The sequence below is a fragment of the Astyanax mexicanus genome, chromosome 9 (assembly GCF_023375975.1).
Source record: "Astyanax mexicanus isolate ESR-SI-001 chromosome 9, AstMex3_surface, whole genome shotgun sequence".
In the NCBI taxonomy this organism is placed as follows: domain Eukaryota; kingdom Metazoa; phylum Chordata; class Actinopteri; order Characiformes; family Acestrorhamphidae; genus Astyanax; species Astyanax mexicanus.
In genome coordinates, this window is record NC_064416.1 from 32391268 (window position 1) to 32413022 (window position 21755).

Consider the following 21755-nt stretch of genomic DNA (forward strand, 5'->3'; position numbering starts at 1 on the left):
TCCTTGCACCATATATTTGCATATTGTGTGGCCTCTTCCTTACTTACCATCTTTGTGTTGTCTGTTTCCCAAAGCTACCTTATCCTATGCATGTATTTGTGTAATATATGTGTTTGTTGCCAGGTCTCGGAGTTGTAGGCTGTAAGAGCAGGTCACCTTTATTCTGTGTTCTTGATTGTTACAGTATGTTGGCTTGGAGCTACAGAGTTCTTGAATCAGAATATCTTGACTATGCCTTAATAACTATTTACTCTTAATCTTGGATGGGTTTCAGGTGTAACGTGAAACAAGCCAATCAGAGTGTCGTTTGCAATTCTCTTTAAGAGCCAGGTGCACCTGACTTTGGCAGATTAGTATCTTAACAGCGCAGTGCTTCTGCACTTCTCCGCTTTATGCTGCAATGTTGTGTGAACAGGTGATTTACAGGAACAGCACTACTATACTATAATATACTATAAAGCACTACTACTACTATAATACTACTATAAAAAAAGGCATTTATGACCAAGATCTGAGTTTTGACAGTTTACAGTACCAGTCAAACGTTTGGACACACCTTCTCATTTAACATTTTTACTTTTTCCTCTACATTGTAAATTAAAACCGAAGTCATCCAGATTACAAAGTAATACATAGAGAATCATGTAGTAACTTAAAAGTATTAAACAAACCAAAACACATATACTGTGAAGCATTGATTTGACTCTTATCTGGAGTTCTGTTAACTTGTGGTTTCTGAGGCTGGTCACTCTGATAAACTTATATTGTGCAACAGAGGTAACTCTTGGTCTTCCTTTCCTGGAGCAGCCCTGATGAGAGCCAGTTTCATCATAATGTTTTTTTTATGGTATTTTTTTCTTTATTTAGTTGAGTATTTCTTGCCATAATACGAATTAGAACACTACTCAACTAGGAATATTCACTGTATACCAACTCTACCTCTTCACAACTTTACAACTGATGCTCTCAAACACATTAAGAGACAAGAAATTCAAGTAATTAACTCTTGGTAAGTTCAGCACAGCTGTTAACTGAAAGCCTGAATTCCAGGTGTCTCTACCTCATAAAGCTGACTGAGAAAATCCAGCCAAAATGTGCAAAACTGTTATCTAAGCAAGAGGTGCTACTTTGAAGAATTTAAAATCTAAAACATATTCTTGTTTGTTTAACAGATTTTTTTTTTTGTTTAATAAATAATTCCAGAAGATTTCATTCATAGTTTGGATGACTTAAGTATGTACAATTTTTAAATAATGGTGTGTCCAAAACGTTTGACTGGTACTGTAAATTCATGTGGATTCATTTGGTCTTAACTGACCTTTCTTTGTTATGTTATGATTAAATTATGATTAGTAATTAATGTCGTAATTTAGTAAAGAATGCTGTAGGATGTCTTCCCTTGACAGATGAGAAAGTTACTTCAGCAAAAGCAGAAAAAAAATGTTTTTAATATTCTTTATTCAGATTATTAACAATAAATACACAGGTGTCTTAATACTTTTGTCCATATGTAGTCTTCATGCTCTACCATGGAGTGTCTACTATACTAATGCTGAGCAGGCCCAGGTGGTTTGGAGCAAGTTAGGCAGGAAGGAAGGATCTGATTAACTGTAAATGTTGATGGCTGAATGCCTCTAACTGCAGTGGGCAGTGTCTGGTAACATCTGTGATTAGGTCTGTGGGAACAACAAAAACTGCTGGAAATTGTGTGTGAAATGTGCGGTGTCTTTCATGAAGGACCTTCCTTCCCCACATATAAATAGAAGTATAAAAACTGAGGCAATTGTGTAACTTCCTTCCGGGAACAGTTGCACATCTAAAGGATCAGGGGTGTAGCTGCCAGTTCCCAGCATCCTGCCTTGGCTCAAGACTCACTTTATCCCTTCCCATTACACAACAAGGCCACTGCTGTCTGTGCTAAAATTCTGCTTTTCTGGAACAGTGCTAAAACTTTAATTGATTTAATTATGCAAATAGGTAAGAACCTCTCATTAGATAAGTACTGCATTTGTGATTAGTTATTTAAGCTTAACTGATGCATGGAGAAGCTTCTCATTTGTTAAAAAAATAAAAAATAAAAAAACGTGGAAAGACAGGAACATCCTTTGGTCGAGAAAAAGATGTTAATATGTTTCAGAAGTGTCAAATTATTGGCATGCATGCAGCAGAGAAAATCTAAGAAGAATGCTAATTTACTAAAATCGGGTTAAGAACTGTTCAGCACATTATTATTATTATTATTAAAAAGTGTTGAAACTTAATCTTTAAGGAAGTAATGTGGTGGAGAACAAATCTGAATTGAATTATCGTTATTTGCGATCACTTAAAAGTTTGGTAAAATGTATAAAATTGTATAAAAACAAAACTCAACAGAACTCAAGGATATGTTTAATAGTGAAAGTAAGAGCATTTCCATGTGACCAATGTGAAGGGAACTCAAAGGATTGAGACTAAACAGCTTGGTAGCCTTCAGAAAACCACTTATCAGTGAGGCTAACAGGCAAAAACAGCTTAAATTTGGTAAAGAGCATAAAAATTGCACTCTGGTCATGTGGTCTGGTGAGTCTGAGATTTACCCTGTTTCAGAGTGATGGAGCATCAGGGTAAGAAGAGAGGTGGGTGAAGTAATGCACCCATTATGTCTTTTGTCTACCATTCAAGCCTATAGGAGCAGTACTACGCTCTAAAAAGTGATTTTGTGTTTTAGTCAGAAAAACTAATATTGTCAAGTTTAGTTAACTTACCGGCCAGTAAGTAACTTTAACCTGAAAACTTAAAAATGATTGTTGAGCCAATAAAAAAAAATGTGATTTGAACTAAATTTTAGTCACTTCAAGTGTTAATGCTCTTTCATCAGTGTTGATTCATACAGCTTTCCCATAAGGCTCCTGGCTCCATATATTTGCATAATGGGTGTGGCCTCTCCCTTACTTAACATCTTTGTGTTGTCTGTTGCCAAAAGCTACCTTATCCTGGGCATGCTTACGTGTTGTTAATGTGTTGATTGCCAGGCCTCAGTGCTGTAGGCTCTAAGAGCAAGTTACCTTTATCTGTTTTCCCTGTTTGTTGTTCAACTGATATAGCAGGCTGGTAGCCAGGAGATTTTCACCTGGAGATCAATCTCTGATTTCTAACAGTTCTAAAATGTTAGGATCTGGGTCTAAACTCTCAATCAGTAATCCAGGGGCTAAATTTGCAAGTCGTGGATTTTTCTGGCTGGAAATGGATGTAATAGCAGAGAAAAAATAAGCCAATAAATAGCCAAAAGGTGGTTAGCCAACTATGCCTGGCCCTGGCTGCAGAGGTATCACAGTGTGGCGAATCTCTTAATTTGTGATCAAGAGCCCCCGCAAAAAGCTAAGAGATGAAAAGAGACACTTTACAAATTTCTAGGATTTCAGTAGATGAGAAAGAACGAGCCGGTGAGGGAGGTGGTGGCATCAGTTGCGAGGAAAGTGACTGGGAGGAATAAAGGGGATGTGAAGTGATGAGGAATTGTGGCGTAAGCAAGAAGGGGAGGGAGGAAGCATGAAGAGTTGAACAAGAGCTAACAGCTGAAGGGAATTCAGGAGTTGGAGTAGAGAAAGGTGGGAGAGGAGGAGATCACCAGCAAGAGATCTAAAAGACTTGGGGAAATCACCCGCCCAAGGGGGCCGGATCCAATCAAGGCAGCATCAGCTGAAATATCATTGGATTTTGGATTGGATATTGGTTTCGATGTAGCAAACTGTTGGCAAGGATTTTTCAGGAGAGTGAAGAGCAGAAGAGGAGGTAGACTGGGCGAGGAAGCAGTGTGGGAACTTTGGTGCCCTCATAAGACATTGAGGGTAGAGATGGAGAATTTATTGTACGATAGATTAAGTGGAGGAGTGGTCGGCATGTTCCCTCCTCTTAAACATCAAGTTGTTTCATAACTTCTTTTCTTTTTTTCATCTTTTATAATATGGTAATAGATTAAATTAGGTTTGTCAAGATAACTGTTTTTGTTTGGATGATAAATTGTTCCAGAAATAATTGTGATGTTAAATTATTTCCATTTTAAGATTGTAGTATGACTCTAAAATAATAATATAATACCTTTTATTTATTATGAATTTATTGTAGAATTTAACATTTTTGTTTAAAGAAAAGTTGGACCTAAAGAGAATCAACCAAAAGGAATGATGCTTGGTGGGTAGTCATGCCAAACTTTCTTGGAGTGACTTACAATGGCAGCAGGACATCTTCAATGACAAGTCCCGTTTTTTCTTTAAGGCACTGTGGTCAGAGTCAAGATCTACAATTTGTTGCCAGATCTCCTTTGGTCTTCATTACATGCACTTTGACAGCCCAGCATTAATAAGGTCCTGCAACCAGTAACCCTACCTTTTCTGATCAAACACTCCAGTGCACTGCTCCAACAGTACAACACAGGCCCTTACTGAGGGTGGGAACTTAAATTCACATTAATTTCCATAAGGAATAAAGGACATCACGCCCACTCCCTCTTTTTCATGCGTTGATGGGACCAAAACACTGATGTTTTTGTCATTAAAAACTCCATAAACAGATCTGCCCTTCATATCATCCAAACCACAACACATTGGCCAGCAAGTTTTTAAGAGACAAGGATGATAAAGTATTATTGTTTTTGGAAATTTTCAAAGTGCAGAGGACTATCCCTGAAACATGAGGAAACTTGGCAGAAGTCACACAAGTGAGGACGTGCAGAAGCAGATGATGAAATCTGTTGTAATAGACAAAAAAAATCATTTTCAAAAACCACCCACTGTTTTTTTTTTTTTGTTTGTTTCTTTTCTCCAAGAAAAATAAAGGCCTGATACAAACTGAGACTCTTCTGTAGCTAGATTCACACAGCAGATAAACGTGGCCAAAATCTGATGATCTCACCAAATTCAATGTTTAATTAAGGCTGTTAACACTATTATTTAATTGAATCTATATCCAACATTCTTCTGAACACTGTGTAACTGACTCACATGCACAAAATAGCAGCGCTTTATGTGAAATTTCAATTTAATCCCTGCCTTTCTTGAATCGCATGAGATATGAAGTGGTTCATACCTACTGTATCGCCAAGAGCTTGCTAAAATACACTGTAAAAAGGGCAAATTATTCAGCCATATCTACTTCTTTAGGTTGTTTGGGTTTTTTTTTTTTTAGACTTTTCTTAGTGTTACTGAACCCACTCCTCACAGCTGTCATTCATTTTCCTTGACTTAAAAGGCACTTGAATTCTGATTGCTCTGACTGTAAAGACTGGATTTGTATTGCTGCAAATTAGATATTCATCATATTTCAGTACCACATATCATGACCCAAGTGGCTCAGATCATACATTTCAGATTCTATGCATTCTTTCCTGTTCACACTGCCACATAAACAGCACGGCATCAGTTCATATGACAGTGTTACACATGATAGGAAATATTGGATTTGTACCACTTTTTTATCTGCTGTGTGAACATGGTCTAGCTCTAGTCGCCAATATATCTAAGAGGCCAGGAAAGCTTATTATTCATTCAGTTGATAACCTGGAACAGAGGTCATGCATTTCACAGTGTTATCCCAATGTGTTTGGGGCTTTTTTTTGTTTTTTTATGTTTTTTAACAGCAAACATAGTGAAAAACATCATTAATCGCAACAAAACATGATATAATGTTTTGTTTAATGATTCTGTGTGCAGCAAACATTACAGGTTCAGTTTGGCACAGATCAACACTGTACCGCCTAACATTATCAGCAAGCCTTCCACCTCAAAGCTGACAGATGACTCAGAAACACATGCGTCAAACAAAGATTTACACCCATTGTGAATACCATTGTGATCATCTCCTTGTTGCTACACCCATTGTCCCTCTTATGAGCTCCACTGATCATCATTTGGTAGTTCTGTTAATTATACTGCTGGTGGACTATTCTCATTTGTCATGTAACGGAAAGGACAGAATGAGGCCAGATCTTTTATATCTGGATGTTCTTTACTTTACCACATGTTTCAAAACTCCCTAGGTCAAGAACACATCCCTGGGAATTTTCCTTTTATCTTTTTTCTCAGGTTCTCTTGGCCTTCATTAAGAGCCAGCACAAACGTCATGCAGCCGGAATCTGTGGATGCCATTATCCCCTTAACCCTCTGTCTCACCTCAGTTGCTGTTTATTTTAAGGCGTCAGTGCTGATTAAGGCCAGCTGATTCTGATTTTCATGAGGAAGGGTGGACTTGAGCTGTGTTTGTGTGTTCAGAGAAAGTATAAATGAAAAGAATGTAATTGCAGCCCCTCCTCCAGCCCCTTGTCCAATGTCTTCCTGCTTGCAGTCATGGCTAGTTTGATAGAATTATACACTCATTGCCAAAGCAGAAGGAAATGTGGAAAGTGTGGGATTGCAATGCTATTCAGAAGGAAGAATAAAAAAAATTATTTTAGTGTTTTAGTCAGGTGAACTAATTATATTAAATTGAATGAGAACTTACCTGTCAGAACAGCTGAGTTCGGTACAAATAAGTTCAGAGAACTTCAACCTGACAACTTAAAATCACTGCTCTTTCCACAGTGTAGGTTCATACAGTTTTCCCATAATGCTCCTTGCACCATATATTTGCATATTGTGTGGCCTCTTCCTTACTTACCATCTTTGTGTTGTCTGTTTCCCAAAGCTACCTTATCCTATGCATGTATTTGTGTAGTATATGTGTTTGTTGCCAGGTCTCGGAGTTGTAGGCTGTAAGAGCAGGTCACCTTTATTCTGTGTTCTTGATTGTTACAGTATGTTGGCTTGGAGCTACAGAGTTCTTGAATCAGAATATCTTGACTATGCCTTAACAACTATGTACTCTTAATCTTGGATGGGTTTCAGGTGTAACGTGAAACAAGCCAATCAGAGTGTCGTTTGCAATTCTCTTTAAGAGCCAGGTGCACCTGACTTTGGCAGATTAGTATCTTAACAGCGCAGTGCTTCTGCACTTCTCCGCTTTATGCTGCAATGTTGTGTGAGCAGGTGATTTACAGGAACAGCACTACTATACTATAATATACTATAAAGCACTACTACTACTATAATACTACTATAAAAAAGGCATTTATGACCAAGATCTGAGTTTTGACAGTTTACAGTACCAGTCAAACGTTTGGACACACCTTCTCATTTAACATTTTTACTTTTTCCTCTACATTGTAAATTAAAACCGAAGTCATCCAGATTACAAAGTAATACATAGAGAATCATGTAGTAACTTAAAAGTATTAAACAAACCAAAACACATATACTGTGAAGCATTGATTTGACTCTTATCTGGAGTTCTGTTAACTTGTGGTTTCTGAGGCTGGTCACTCTGATAAACTTATATTGTGCAACAGAGGTAACTCTTGGTCTTCCTTTCCTGGAGCAGCCCTGATGAGAGCCAGTTTCATCATAATGTTTTTTTTATGGTATTTTTTTCTTTATTTAGTTGAGTATTTCTTGCCATAATACGAATTAGAACACTACTCAACTAGGAATATTCACTGTATACCAACTCTACCTCTTCACAACTTTACAACTGATGCTCTCAAACACATTAAGAGACAAGAAATTCAAGTAATTAACTCTTGGTAAGTTCAGCACAGCTGTTAACTGAAAGCCTGAATTCCAGGTGTCTCTACCTCATAAAGCTGACTGAGAAAATCCAGCCAAAATGTGCAAAACTGTTATCTAAGCAAGAGGTGCTACTTTGAAGAATTTAAAATCTAAAACATATTCTTGTTTGTTTAACACATTTTTTTTTTGTTTAATAAATAATTCCATAAGATTTCATTCATAGTTTGGATGACTTAAGTATGTACAATTTTTAAATAATGGTGTGTCCAAAACGTTTGACTGGTACTGTAAATTCATGTGGATTCATTTGGTCTTAACTGACCTTTCTTTGTTATGTTATGATTAAATTATGATTAGTAATTAATGTCGTAATTTAGTAAAGAATGCTGTAGGATGTCTTCCCTTGACAGATGAGAAAGTTACTTCAGCAAAAGCAGAAAAAAAATGTTTTTAATATTCTTTATTCAGATTATTAAATACACAGGTGTCTTAATACTTTTGTCCATATGTAGTCTTCATGCTCTACCATGGAGTGTCTACTATACTAATGCTGAGCAGGCCCAGGTGGTTTGGAGCAAGTTAGGCAGGAAGGAAGGATCTGATTAACTGTAAATGTTGATGGCTGAATGCCTCTAACTGCAGTGGGCAGTGTCTGGTAACATCTGTGATTAGGTCTGTGGGAACAACAAAAACTGCTGGAAATTGTGTGTGAAATGTGCGGTGTCTTTCATGAAGGACCTTCCTTCCCCACATATAAATAGAAGTATAAAAACTGAGGCAATTGTGTAACTTCCTTCCGGGAACAGTTGCACATCTAAAGGATCAGGGGTGTAGCTGCCAGTTCCCAGCATCCTGCCTTGGCTCAAGACTCACTTTATCCCTTCCCATTACACAACAAGGCCACTGCTGTCTGTGCTAAAATTCTGCTTTTCTGGAACAGTGCTAAAACTTTAATTGATTTAATTATGCAAATAGGTAAGAACCTCTCATTAGATAAGTACTGCATTTGTGATTAGTTATTTAAGCTTAACTGATGCATGGAGAAGCTTCTCATTTGTTAAAAAAATAAAAAATAAAAAAACGTGGAAAGACAGGAACATCCTTTGGTCGAGAAAAAGATGTTAATATGTTTCAGAAGTGTCAAATTATTGGCATGCATGCAGCAGAGAAAATCTAAGAAGAATGCTAATTTACTAAAATCGGGTTAAGAACTGTTCAGCACATTATTATTATTATTAAAAAGTGTTGAAACTTAATCTTTAAGGAAGTAATGTGGTGGAGAACAAATCTGAATTGAATTATCGTTATTTGCGATCACTTAAAAGTTTGGTAAAATGTATAAAATTGTATAAAAACAAAACTCAACAGAACTCAAGGATATGTTTAATAGTGAAAGTAAGAGCATTTCCACGTGACCAATGTGAAGGGAACTCAAAGGATTGAGACTAAACAGCTTGGTAGCCTTCAGAAAACCACTTATCAGTGAGGCTAACAGGCAAAAACAGCTTAAATTTGGTAAAGAGCATAAAAATTGGACTATGGTCATGTGGTCTGGTGAGTCTGAGATTTACCCTGTTTCAGAGTGATGGAGCATCAGGGTAAGAAGAGAGGTGGGTGAAGTAATGCACCCATTATGTCTTTTGTCTACCATTCAAGCCTATAGGAGCAGTACTACACTCTAAAAAGTGATTTTGTGTTTTAGTCAGAAAAACTAATATTGTCAAGTTTAGTTAACTTACCGGCCAGTAAGTAACTTTAACCTGAAAACTTAAAAATGATTGTTGAGCCAATAAAAAAAAATGTGATTTGAACTAAATTTTAGTCACTTCAAGTGTTAATGCTCTTTCATCAGTGTTGATTCATACAGCTTTCCCATAAGGCTCCTGGCTCCATATATTTGCATAATGGGTGTGGCCTCTCCCTTACTTAACATCTTTGTGTTGTCTGTTGCCAAAAGCTACCTTATCCTGGGCATGCTTACGTGTTGTTTATGTGTTGATTGCCAGTCATCAGTGCTGTAGGCTCTAAGAGCAAGTTACCTTTATCTGTTTTCCCTGTTTGTTGCAGGATGTTGGTTTGGAGTTCAATCTTGTACTGTCCCTGTATTATTTTGACAGTTTTGGTTATTAATACTATTATGTTAAACAAACTTATTTTTTTAAGCTGTATTACTTGAAAAAGAACTTTTGATCTATTGTTGTGTGAACAGAACTCAATTAAGTTGAATAAACTTAACTGATTCAAGTCATCATCTAGCTTTGACTCAGCTAAGGTAAATAAACTTCAAATATTGTATATTTATATTTTAACTAATTCAAATCTAAATTACAGATTTGGTAATCCCATTTTTTGCTATCCTGGATCAGGTGATCTGTCTTACTTTTAAGACAGTTTTTCAAAGCAATATTGGATTGGCTCACCCTGATCCAGAAACACAGTTTTCAGGATTACCTAATCCGGATTACCAGCTATGTAATAAACAGGTAGAAGAACCAACAGGGGTTGATGGCTTCTTTTCTTGCAGTAACAAGATACTGTTCATTGCAAAACAATACGAGCAATTGAGCATTTAAGCCACAGGAACCACAGAAAGCATGTATTGCCCTGCACAACATTGCAACCAGACTCAATGTCCCTCTCTGTGATGTTTCTGATGCAACTGAGCCTGTTGAAGAACCAGAACAACCTCTGGTGTTCTTTGCAATTGTTTGAAATTATTTTTGACAGATTTATGGCTGATGAATGTTTCTTTAACATTAATATACAGTGATGAATGACTTTTGTTTGTTATTGAAATCTTTTGGGGGGTTTATTTCATGGGGTCAAGATTGTTTTTATTTTTAATTTACTATAGTAAAAAGCTTAATTGGTAGCCTATGTCTCCTTTATCACTGTAACGGTTTAACAGGTCAAGTGCAAAATAGAAATAAAAGTATATACACTAAATTGTACAAACTTTCATTTTAAAGTTTTACTACATTTTCTTCCTGAAATCCACATTGAAATCCTACCCCTTGTTGGGATCAGGGTAATCCTGTTTTTTTTTTTTTTTTTTTTTTATCAAAGTTATCCAAATCCTACTGAAAAGGTACTGAAGGTTTGATCCATTTACAAACTAGGATTGGATTACATGATCTGATCCGATTTCAGAATGCTTCTTTCCCTTTTGAACAACCCATTTTTCAGATTTGATCCAATCCGATAACCAAAATCCGATTAGATTACGTTTGAACAACTGACGCCAGATGATAACTTGACTGAATTAAGTTTATTTTGTTCACACAACATAATTTCAACTTTCAACTTAGCTTAACATCTTTTTTCAAGTATTGTGAGCTTAAAGAACTTATCTTTTATTTTATCGTATATATGTATTCTAAACATATTTAGCATAGTTTTATAGACATGCCAATACTGACAGCATAATACTGTGATAACTAGAAACAGAGAATAAAAGTAATTTGCTCTTACAGCCTACAACACTGAGACCTTACAATCAACACACACATATATAACACTAATGCATATCCAGGAGAAGGTAGCTTTGGGCAACAGACAACACAAAGATGGTAAGTAATGGAGAGGCCACACCCAATATGCAAATATATGGTGCCAGAAGCCAGGTGAAGTTTTAGTTATTAGAGTGAATTTTACTGTTCTGAAATTAACATATAAGTGATTAAGTGTTTTAGTCAGGAAAATAATATTATCAAGTTGAGTGAACGTACCGGCCAGAACCTGAAAACTTAAAAATGTTTGTTGAGCCAATAAAAAAAAATGTTATTTGAACTAAGTTTTAGTCACTACACCTGTTAATGCTCTTTCATCAGTGTAGGTGCATAGAGCTTTCCCATAAGGCTCCTGGCTCCATATATTTGCATAATGGGTGTGGCCGCTCCCTTATTTACCATCTTTGTGTTGTCTGTTGCCCAATGCTACCTTATCCTGGGCATGCGTTAGTGTTATATGTGTTGTGGTTACCAGGCCTCAGTGTTTATAGGCTGTAAGAGCAAATCACCATTAGTCTGTATTCATAGTATTTTAGTTTAGAGCTACAGAGTTCACTATATTGCTGCTGTAGTATTATGCTGCCAACGTTGACAGTTCTATAAAAATATGCTGAAAATATATATATATATATATATATATATATATATATATATATACATATATATACATACATATGTATATATATATATATATATATATATATAATAAACTAGATTATTTAAACCCACCATACTTGAAAAAAGACAGTCAAGTTAATTAAACTACTGTTGTGTGAACAAAACTCAGTTAAGTTGAATAAACTTAAAATCTTATATATTTACAACTTAACTGAGTTAAATGATGACTTGAGTTAAGTTATGAATAATAAATGAATAATTTGTTTCTATATTTTAATAAAAATTGTTCAGTTTAGTAGTGTTTTTTTCTGTTGATATGTAAAACAAACATTTCTTTTGTTAATCTAACTAAAAATGTTTTAGCAACTAATTTTAACATATTTTCTAGTTGGCAAGTCTAGCATACATTTTTCAATTACCTCGACTAAATATATTAAGTTTAGCCAACTTAAAAATGAGATAATGATAAAATAACTATGATAAATTCTATGTTGAAGTTATTCAATCATTTAAATTTAGCTAACATTTAAGACTTTTAGGTCAACTTAATGTTGTAAGTGCAGAGAATAAATAAGCCATGAAGTTGTACTAACTTAAAAAAGGCCAGGAAATTAGTTGCTTAGTGATATTAAGGTGGAGTGACTTCAAATGTTTTACAGTGTGTCTTGCTGAGTAATGCTTAACTCCACAGAAAAGTGTTTTGTTTTGTTTGAAATTTGACATTTTACTCCTGGCTGAAAACTGCTTATTTCTTATGTGTAGCCTACTGCTCATTTCCAAGTGTTTTACTTGCTTTTGAAACTGAGTAACAGGAAAAGGGGTTGAAACTCACCTCTAAGACATGGGACAACCCTTCACAACCAGATACGTAATAAATACCATAATAAACAAAAAACGAAACTGCTTCATTAGCAGCTTCTAGTAGAGGGCTGCCAGTTTGTTGTGATAAGGGGCCAGTTGTTCAAAGGAATTCTGATCGGATTTTGGTTATCGGATTGGATCAAATCTGAAAAACGGGTTGTTCAAAAGGAAAAGAAGCATTCTGAAATCCGATCAGATCACGTAATCCAATCCTAGTTTGTAAATGGATCAAACCTTCAGTTTCTGTTGTTCAAAACTTTTCAGTAGGATTTGGATAACTTTGATCCAAAAAAACAGGATTACCCTGATCCCAACAAGGGGTAGGATTTCAAAGTAGATTTCATGAAGAAAATGTGGTAAAACTTTAAAATCAAAGTTTTAAAGTAAAAAAAAAAATACATTTGTACAATTTAGTGTATATACATTTACTTCTGTTTTGCACTTGACCTGTTTAACCGTTACAGTGATAAAGTAGACATTGTCTACCAATTAAGCCTTTTTCTATAGTAACGTAAAAATAAAAACAATCTTGACCCCATTAAATAAACCCCTCAAAAGATTTCAATAACAAACAAAAATAATAAATTGATTTTTTTCATCTACGTCACTGTCATTCATCACTGTATATTAATGTCAAAGAAACATTCATCAGATATGAAGCTGTCAAAAATAATTTAGTACAATTGCATAGAACACCAGAGTTTGTCCTGGTTCTTCAACAGGCTCAGGTGCATCATGAACATCACAGAGAGGGACATTGCGTCTGGTAGCAACATTGGGCAGGACAATACATGCAAGTGTTATGTTGCATGCTCCCTGTGGTTCGACTCGCAAATAGTTAAGTCATGCAAAGCGTCTCTGCAGAACTCCATTTAAACGCTCAATTGCTCGTATTGTTTTGCAATAAGCAGTATCTTGTTACTGCAAGAAAAGGAGTCATCAGTCCCCGTTTGTTGGTTCTTCTATCTGTTTTTTACATAGCTGGTAATCCGGATTAGCTAATCCTGAAAACTGTGTTTCTGGATGAGGTTGATCCAATCCAATACTGCTTTGAAAAACTGGCTTAAAAGTAAGACAGATCACCTGATCCTGGATAGCAAAAAATGTGATTACCAAATCTGGACTTTCTCCAGTGGCCGGCTTTTTCCCACAGAGCTAATTACCATCCTGTGTGATATCATCCAGCCTGAGCAAAAAACCCCAGTTAAACAAATAAAAATGTGCTTTCAGGGCTCGATGTGTTAGGGTTGGTAGGTAAAATTAATAGGTGGGCAGTCTGGGTGGTGTAAACATGTATTATAAATATACATTATATGTATGTGCAGTGGTATGAAAAGTGTTTACCTCCTTCATGAGTCCTTTTTTTTGTGTGTTTTGTACTAGTAAAAGTTTCAGATCATGAAACAAATTTATATTTGTTGTTATAATAAAAGTCAAAAACCACACAAGTATACAAAATGCAGTTTTTAATGTGAACATGTTAAAACTGAACCAAACACAGGACTCGAAATATCTTTTATGGGTTTATTCTGACTGCTGCCTCTTTAATGGGTAGCGGTCGAAAGGAGGATTATTTTCTTCAACTTAAATGTTGACCAGAATAGTGTCACAAACTATTCCCGGTAAAAAAGAAAACAAACAAATAAAATATAATTCTAGGACAAATACGATAGCGGTTCTAAAAGAAACATAAAACAGAAAATCCTCCACAGATTAGTACACAATTCTGCATTACACAGTACATTGTAAACTGTTATTTCAGGACAACAAAGAAACTTACATTTCTCTTATTTCACCAGATGGCCTTGTACAATTTACTCAAGAGAACCTCTGTCCCATTTACAGCTCTTCTAAAATGCACAGTAAAATAAACAAAAACACATTCAAATACAATTAAGTATATCAGTAAAAGAGAGCTTATGACTAAGGGGTTTCCTGTGAACTGAATTATTTATTTCATAGAAAAACACACCATGCATGTGAGCACAGCTGCTTTGAGTAACCCCCTCACTTGATCCAATCTACAGCCATCTACACAAATAAAGTGCCATCCATCATCAATATCAACAAAATGAAGACTAAGGTCTACTAACGGATGATTATTAAACATCATTTCTTAAAACAAACTGTGTTTTATACCTTATTTATCCAGATGACAGACACAGAGCTCTACATGCTGAACTGGCCATTTCCTCTTACAGTGTCTGAAGTGCACACGTGGCACCACACCAGCAGGGTCTTAATGCAAGTGTCACAATAAAAGCCTCAAGGAATAAAAGCCTAAAATTAGACAGAAGGAAAAATATATATATATTACCACTGGGCTACATTAAATTCAGTTTTTTTTTATTAAGGGGAAAAAATGGAGCTGTGTGAAAAAGTGTTTGCCCCACCAGTTAAAACATAACTTAATTGTGGCTTATTAGACCTGAGTTCAATTTCTTTAGACACACCCAGGCCTGATTACTGCCCCACCTGCTCTCAATCAAGAAATCACTTAAACAAATGAGGAATAATATAAATTGAGATCTGTCAGTCTGGAAAAGGTTATAAAGCCATTTCTAAAGTTTTGGGACTCCAGCGAACCACAGTGAGAGTAATTATCCACAAGTTGTGAAAAGATATAACAGTGGTGAACCTTACCAGGAGTGGCTGCTCAACTGAGATTACCCCAAGAGCGCAGCAATAACTCATCCAAGAGGTCACAAAAGATGCTACAACAATCTCCACAGAAATGCAGGCTTCCTTTGCCTCAGTTAAGGTCAGCCATCATGACTCCACCATAAAAACAAGACGATTATTATCTTGGCACTCTGGCCTGCATGCTGACTACACTGTTAAAAGTAGCTAAGGAACTCAAAGGGGGTTAGAAACTGTTGAGGAAAAAATAATATTTATAACTTTTGATTGGGTGGGCGAAACACATGTTTAGGTGGGCTGCCCATAGCTACCACCAGCCTTGATTTGGTTTTAATTTAGAGCACCCTTTTGTCCTAATTCTTTTAGATAAAACATGATACCTTTTCCAATGTTGTACAGTTAGTCATTTCACCTGTCCATCACTAACAAAACGAAAATTCTGATATGTTTCAGGGCTGCCGGGCTTCCAGAGAAGTACTGCAGTGAGGTGGAGCAGAAGGTCCACACCCTCCCCACACTGGTGCGCTAAACCAGGCTGTGAACCAATATTTGATTTCTTCATGAGCAACATATATCTACACTGTAAACCCAGAAGTTGTTTGAACTCAAATAAATTAAGTCTGTTTTACATAAAATTGGAAATTTCTAAACATTACACAACTATTTTGAGTTAGTTGAATATTCGTGGGCACAGATACACTTAAACTGAGATCTTTGAGTTGAACCAACTTATAATAAATGAGTTTAGTCTGTTGTCATTAGCAGCTTCTTTTCCATTGGCTCCTGTCACAATCTATTTGCATACTGGGTGTGTCCAACAGTTTCTGACTAACACTCACCATCAGTGTGTAGTGATTCACCCGGGGCTACCTTAGGTAAACTTGTAGATCACATATTACGATTGAATGCTTGGTCTGTGTTGTAGGCTGTAAAAGAAGCATCATTTATTGAGCTGCAGTAACTGTGTGTTTTCACTGTGCTCTCAGTACTTTTAACTCTTTCCTGTTTTTGTTCATTTATATATATATACAAAAAATAGTTGAGTGAAATCAGAAAGAAAACTATGTACAAGTTCAGGAAAATGTTCATTTAAAATATGTATGTATGTGTATTTGTTAAGTTCACTGTACTTAAAAATTATATTACATGAACTTATTAAGTAATCGGTTACAACAAAAGTTTTGAGTTTAGTCAGCTTATCGGGTTTTACAGTGTACATATCTACTTGAATGAAATAAGCACACTTGGATTTTTTTTGTCATTTATTATAAGCAAATAAATGTTTTAATCAAGCTTCTTTTCAGATTATTTCTATTATTTCTACATTGCAGAATGTTAAACAGCCTGATCACAATGTGTTTCCTCAGGAGACTCAGGCTTAAAATCTCTCATACCTGTGTACTTTGTGAGGTGTTATCTTGAGAAAAAATGGGAAAGTGACATGTGTTATTGGAGTAACTATGGCAGTTGTAGAGAGATGGATGGACCTTTGTATTTCTGTTAAAGTTAAAGTGTGAGTATGTTACATTCCTCGATCTACAGTGGCACGTGTGTACCAGGAATTCATCATAAAAGGCATTACCACCCACTGTGGACAGCGCAGTGTGTGGTAATGATGACTGTGGTAATGACTGGTGCTGTCTGGCTAGAACTGTCTGTGTGAACAAGCAAGCAACTCTAGCAGAAATCACACCCAAATTTAATGCAAGTGACCCCGCCCACCTATCCCCCAGCTCATTGTTAAATTATTAATCTTCCATTGGACATGGCACTTGTTCCTCTCCTATTACATTTGGCATGACAGTTTATAAAAAGGGTGATTTTTTTTTCACTTTTTCTAATGTGAAGGCTATATTGTTTTTCTATTAAAAAAATGGCTTTCTCTGCTGTTAAATTTGATGGCAGTAATTTTTAGCCTGAATACAAGTTTAACCTGATTACTTTTTCATTTTTCATCAAATGATACAAAAAATATCTTTTTTCTAACTCAAACTCATTGGCATTGGCTCATTTTTTGTGAAAAACATATATCAAAACACACTTTCAATAAACACACACTGTACACCCCCCTCCCCCCCATCCATTTATATTACATACAGTTGGTTTGGCCAAGGGCTAATAAACATTGCTTCATTTGCAAATTTGAAACTAAACAAATTGTCTACTTATATCTTGAGTTTAATTAATTTTCTTTTACATTTTATTAAAAAACTAATAAAAAAATGTAACATAAGAAATGTGAAGGGCAAATATTAACCATGTAAGCTGTTTATATTGCTTGCAATTTAGGTGAAGCAAGCATGTGTAAAGCATTTTAATGTAGAATTGCTTAATTTTGCTGAATTAAGTACAAGTAACAAAGTAAACGAGTAACAAAAATATGAACACCACACAAGGGTTAATCTAATGCATAATCTCTGCAGAAGGTGAATAAAATAGTATGGAGTTTGGAAAAAGCAGCTGCAGTGCTTTCAGAGAGATTTAAATAGCTTAGTGACTTATAAACATTGAAGTGTGTTGCGTAGTATTAATGGCGGCGTTAACAAGGCACATATAATTCATAATTTAAGTTCAGCTGTAAAAGGCTTTTTTTTGGGGGGCAAATAAGTGCTTTTAATCAGCCACAGTATGACCCAGGAGCTTAGTCTTGCCAACTGACAAATAAAGGATTTTTTGGTACTTTGTATTTTTTTATTATTATGTTTGCTACAGAGTAATCAAACCAGAAAAAGTTGCAATAATATGACCAAAGGGTTTTCAAAAAGAAATAATGTGAAAATAAGGAATCTGTATTTGTTTTATTGATTAAGAAATACTCAATATCTTATAAAATTATTGTCTTTAAAGGTCATAAAAATTATCATTACGACACAGCAGTGTCTCTCTATTAGCCACTTCTACCTACAATAGCTGCTTCACCATGTAGATAAAATAAAGTCAAAGACACAGTCTATATCTATCTATATCTGTTGCTGCACAGTTTTTGTTGCTCATCCTCTAGTCCTTCATCAGTGACAGAATTCTGCCCACAAGACACTGCCCACATGACGCTGTTAGGTAAATATTTCTGATTGGTGAAACTTTCTCAGTCCAGCAGTGATATAAAGATGTTTAAAAACTCCAGCAGCACTGCTGTCTCTGATCCACTCACACCAGTACAACACACACCTAACACCTCATACACCAATAGCTGCTCTGTGGTGGTTTCTCCTGTGGGGTCCTGACCATTGAAGAACAGGGTAAAAGGAGGATAATAAAAAATGTATGCAAATAAATAACACAGGACTACAGTCTGTAACAGAAACGAGGAGGTGTTCATAATGTTTTGTGTGCTTGATATGTGTATATATAGGAGCTGCTACTTCAAGTACTGTAGCTTGTATCTTTCCTTGATCTGATACTCTTGTTAGTGAATGGAAAATACTTAAGCCATAATATAATATAATACAAACATCTCTTTGATATGTCTATTCAAAAAGAAATGAGCTGTCATGAGGCAATTTCTCTAAATAATTTCACGTTTTTCATTTTATGCCAGTTTTAGAATGCAGGCTTACTCCCAAACCACCCTGATCAAAGCTGAAAGCACTGAAGACTTCACACATAGAGCGGCATTACACTAGAGACTGGAGTTCAAACCACTTAGCCGGCCTGTCTGATCTGCAGCCAGACTAATCTCCCAACATAACAGATCGCTGTCTTCAAAGAAAACTGCCGATGTTGCATGATCCCATTTTGCACACACACCACACACACATTCTCACTAACTGTTGGACACTGTCATCCAGTCCCTTACATATTTGTAATTAGTAACAAATAAGTAATTACTAAAAAAATTAGTTTATTTAACATGTATTTAGAGGAATTTGCAGCATTTTTTTCCATCCATCTATCTATCTATCCATCTTATGAAAGCATGCCTAAGATGATTTAGTTTTGGGCAACAGACAACACAAAGATGGTAAGTAAGGGAGAGGCCACACCCAATATGCAAATAGAGGGTGCCAGGAGCATTATGGGAAATCTGTATGAACCAACACTGTGGAAAGAGCATTGATACATGTAGTGACTAAAAGTTGGTTCAAATCACATTTTTTTCATTGGCTCAACAAACATTTGAGTTTTATTGAGTTGCACTGGCCAGTAAGTTCAATCGCCTTGACAGTATTAGTTCTCCTGACTAAAAGACAAAATCACTTTTTAGAGTGTGGTGAGATTCACTTGGGCAGGTGCCAGTAATAGTAATCATACTCTAATGTAGGTCAGAACATCCACACCACAACCAGTAAGAGGAAGTGGTGGTCTCAGTTTGGCCCCAAAATAACCCAAGAGTGGTTTCTTTTATGTGAGAGCATGATCTGACCTCATACTGACCCTACTAATCACACCATTACTCAATGTATACCAAACCTAATCAAGCCAAGCCAGACTAAACCCAACCAAACCAAAAAAGATCAAATCAAGCCACATCAATGAATACTGACCCTAAGACTCATATATAACAAACCTAATCAAGCCAAGCCAGATTAAACCCAACCAAACCTGACTATAGACGATCAGATCTAGCCAAGCCAGACTAAACCCAACCAAATCAGACCATAGACGATCAGATCAAGCCAAGACAGACTAATCCTAACCAAACCAGACTATAGACGATCAGATCAAGCCAAACCAGATTAAACCCAACCAAACCAGACTATACACGATCAGATCAAGCCAAGCCAGATTAAACCCAACCAAACCAGACTACAGACGATCAGATCAAGCCAAGCCAGATTAAACCCAACCAAACCAGACTATAGACGATCAGATCAAGCCAAGCCAGTCTAAACCCAACCACACCTGACTACAGATGATGAGATTAAGCCAAGCCAATTAGTAAAGACCCCATCACTCATGTATACCAAACCTTATCAAGCCAATCCAGACTAAACCCAACCAAACCAGACCATAAAAGATCAAATCAAGCCGTATCAATGAATACTGACCCTAAGATTCATATATAACAAACCAGACTATAGACGATCAGATCAAGCCAAGCCAGACTAAACCCAACCAAACCTGACTACAGATGATGAGATTAAGCCAAGCCAATGAGTAATGACCTTATGACTCATGTATACCAAACCTTATTAAGACAAGCCAGACTAAACCCAACCAAACCATATATAAAATGTCAGATCAAGCCATGTGTGGTTCTGAACATTGAAGAACAGGGTAAAAGGAGGATAATAATACATGTATGCAAAGAAACAGCACAGGACTACAGTCTGTAACAGAAACGAGGAGGTGTTCATAATGTTATGTGTGCTTGATGTGTATATGTACGCATCAGTCTCTCATCATTATGCTTTTTGGAACTAGGAACTGCTACTTCAAGTACTATAGCTTGTATCTTTGCCTGATCTGATACTCTTGTTAGTGAATAAATAAAAGTTAAGCCATAACATAATATAATACAAACATCTGATTGATGTGTCCCTTCAAAAAGACATGAGCTGTTATGAGGCTATTTCTCCAAATAATTGCATGTTTTTATGTTTTGCTTTATTTTATACTGCTATATTTTATAGCAGTTTTATGTGTCACCGGGGAAAGGACGCACACCAAATGACAAAAGAACTTTTTCCGGGTATTTTATTCTGATTACATTTTACTCAAAACAATAAAAATAAAATTAATACACTGTAAAACCCTAACTTAGAACACAGTACAGTATTTGGTAGTGGCACTAATTACAGAAAATAGATAAATAACATTAATACCATTAACAGAGCTCTTTTTATATTTGTTTTTAAGCTCACCTCGATTTACTCAGCTTTACTCAACAAGACTTGAGCATTTCTTTAAGAGAACTTGGATAAACAGCTTCTGTAACCCAGAAAAATACAAGACTTAAACACGAGGAGCACACTACCCCACAGAAACAATGCCATCTGCCCGCATCTGGTTGTGATTCATTCAAAATACATGTTTAGAAAGGCAATATAGGCATCTACTACTGTTATAGGCCAACTAAACCTTATATTGTTCAGTATTTCCAGATTTTTACCTCTTATTTCATTAGGATGGCTCTGGATGGATTCTAAAATGAAGCACCACCATTCACTGCAGCTTGAGCCTCCTTCTCTACCATGCTCTTAGCTCCTCCCTTTCCTCTCTCAGGGTGACAACACTTCTGATTGTGTTTCTTAAAGGTACAGACACACATTTTAAAGGTGTATACTCAATTCACCACCCGGCTACATATGGTTGCAGAATGCAGGCTTACTCCCAGACCACACACCCAGACCACACACCCGGACCACACACACATACTCACTCACTGTTGGACACTGTCATCCAGTCCCTTACATATTTGTAATTAAGTGAGCAAAACAAGCTTGCAAGAAAAATATCGAATCATGTTTTCACACCTGCACTTGGCAGCCAAGATAAATCAGACTCTGGTTCATTTTTGCAAATATTGATTAAGATGCATTTATAAATTAAGCACATTTTACAGAACTGAAAATGCTGACTGCATATTACTGGAACAGTAAAAGAGTAA

At 36.1% G+C, this 21755-nt stretch overlaps 1 protein-coding gene across 3 annotated transcripts in view; it reads left to right on the forward strand.

Annotated features, from left to right (window-relative positions):
• The window catches only part of cfap45 (cilia and flagella associated protein 45), a 239992-nt gene that overhangs the window by 40521 nt on the left and 177716 nt on the right, over positions 1-21755 (forward strand). For 2 of the 3 annotated variants that reach the window (XM_022679751.2, XM_022679752.2), the window contains exon 12: positions 15659-16497. In XM_022679751.2, the coding sequence (XP_022535472.2) occupies positions 15659-15734 (76 nt within the window). In that variant the 3' untranslated portion in view covers positions 15735-16497. Of the gene's footprint in view, positions 1-15658; positions 16498-21755 lie in introns of those variants that run through there. The other variant, XR_007440749.1, reaches the window with a different exon arrangement.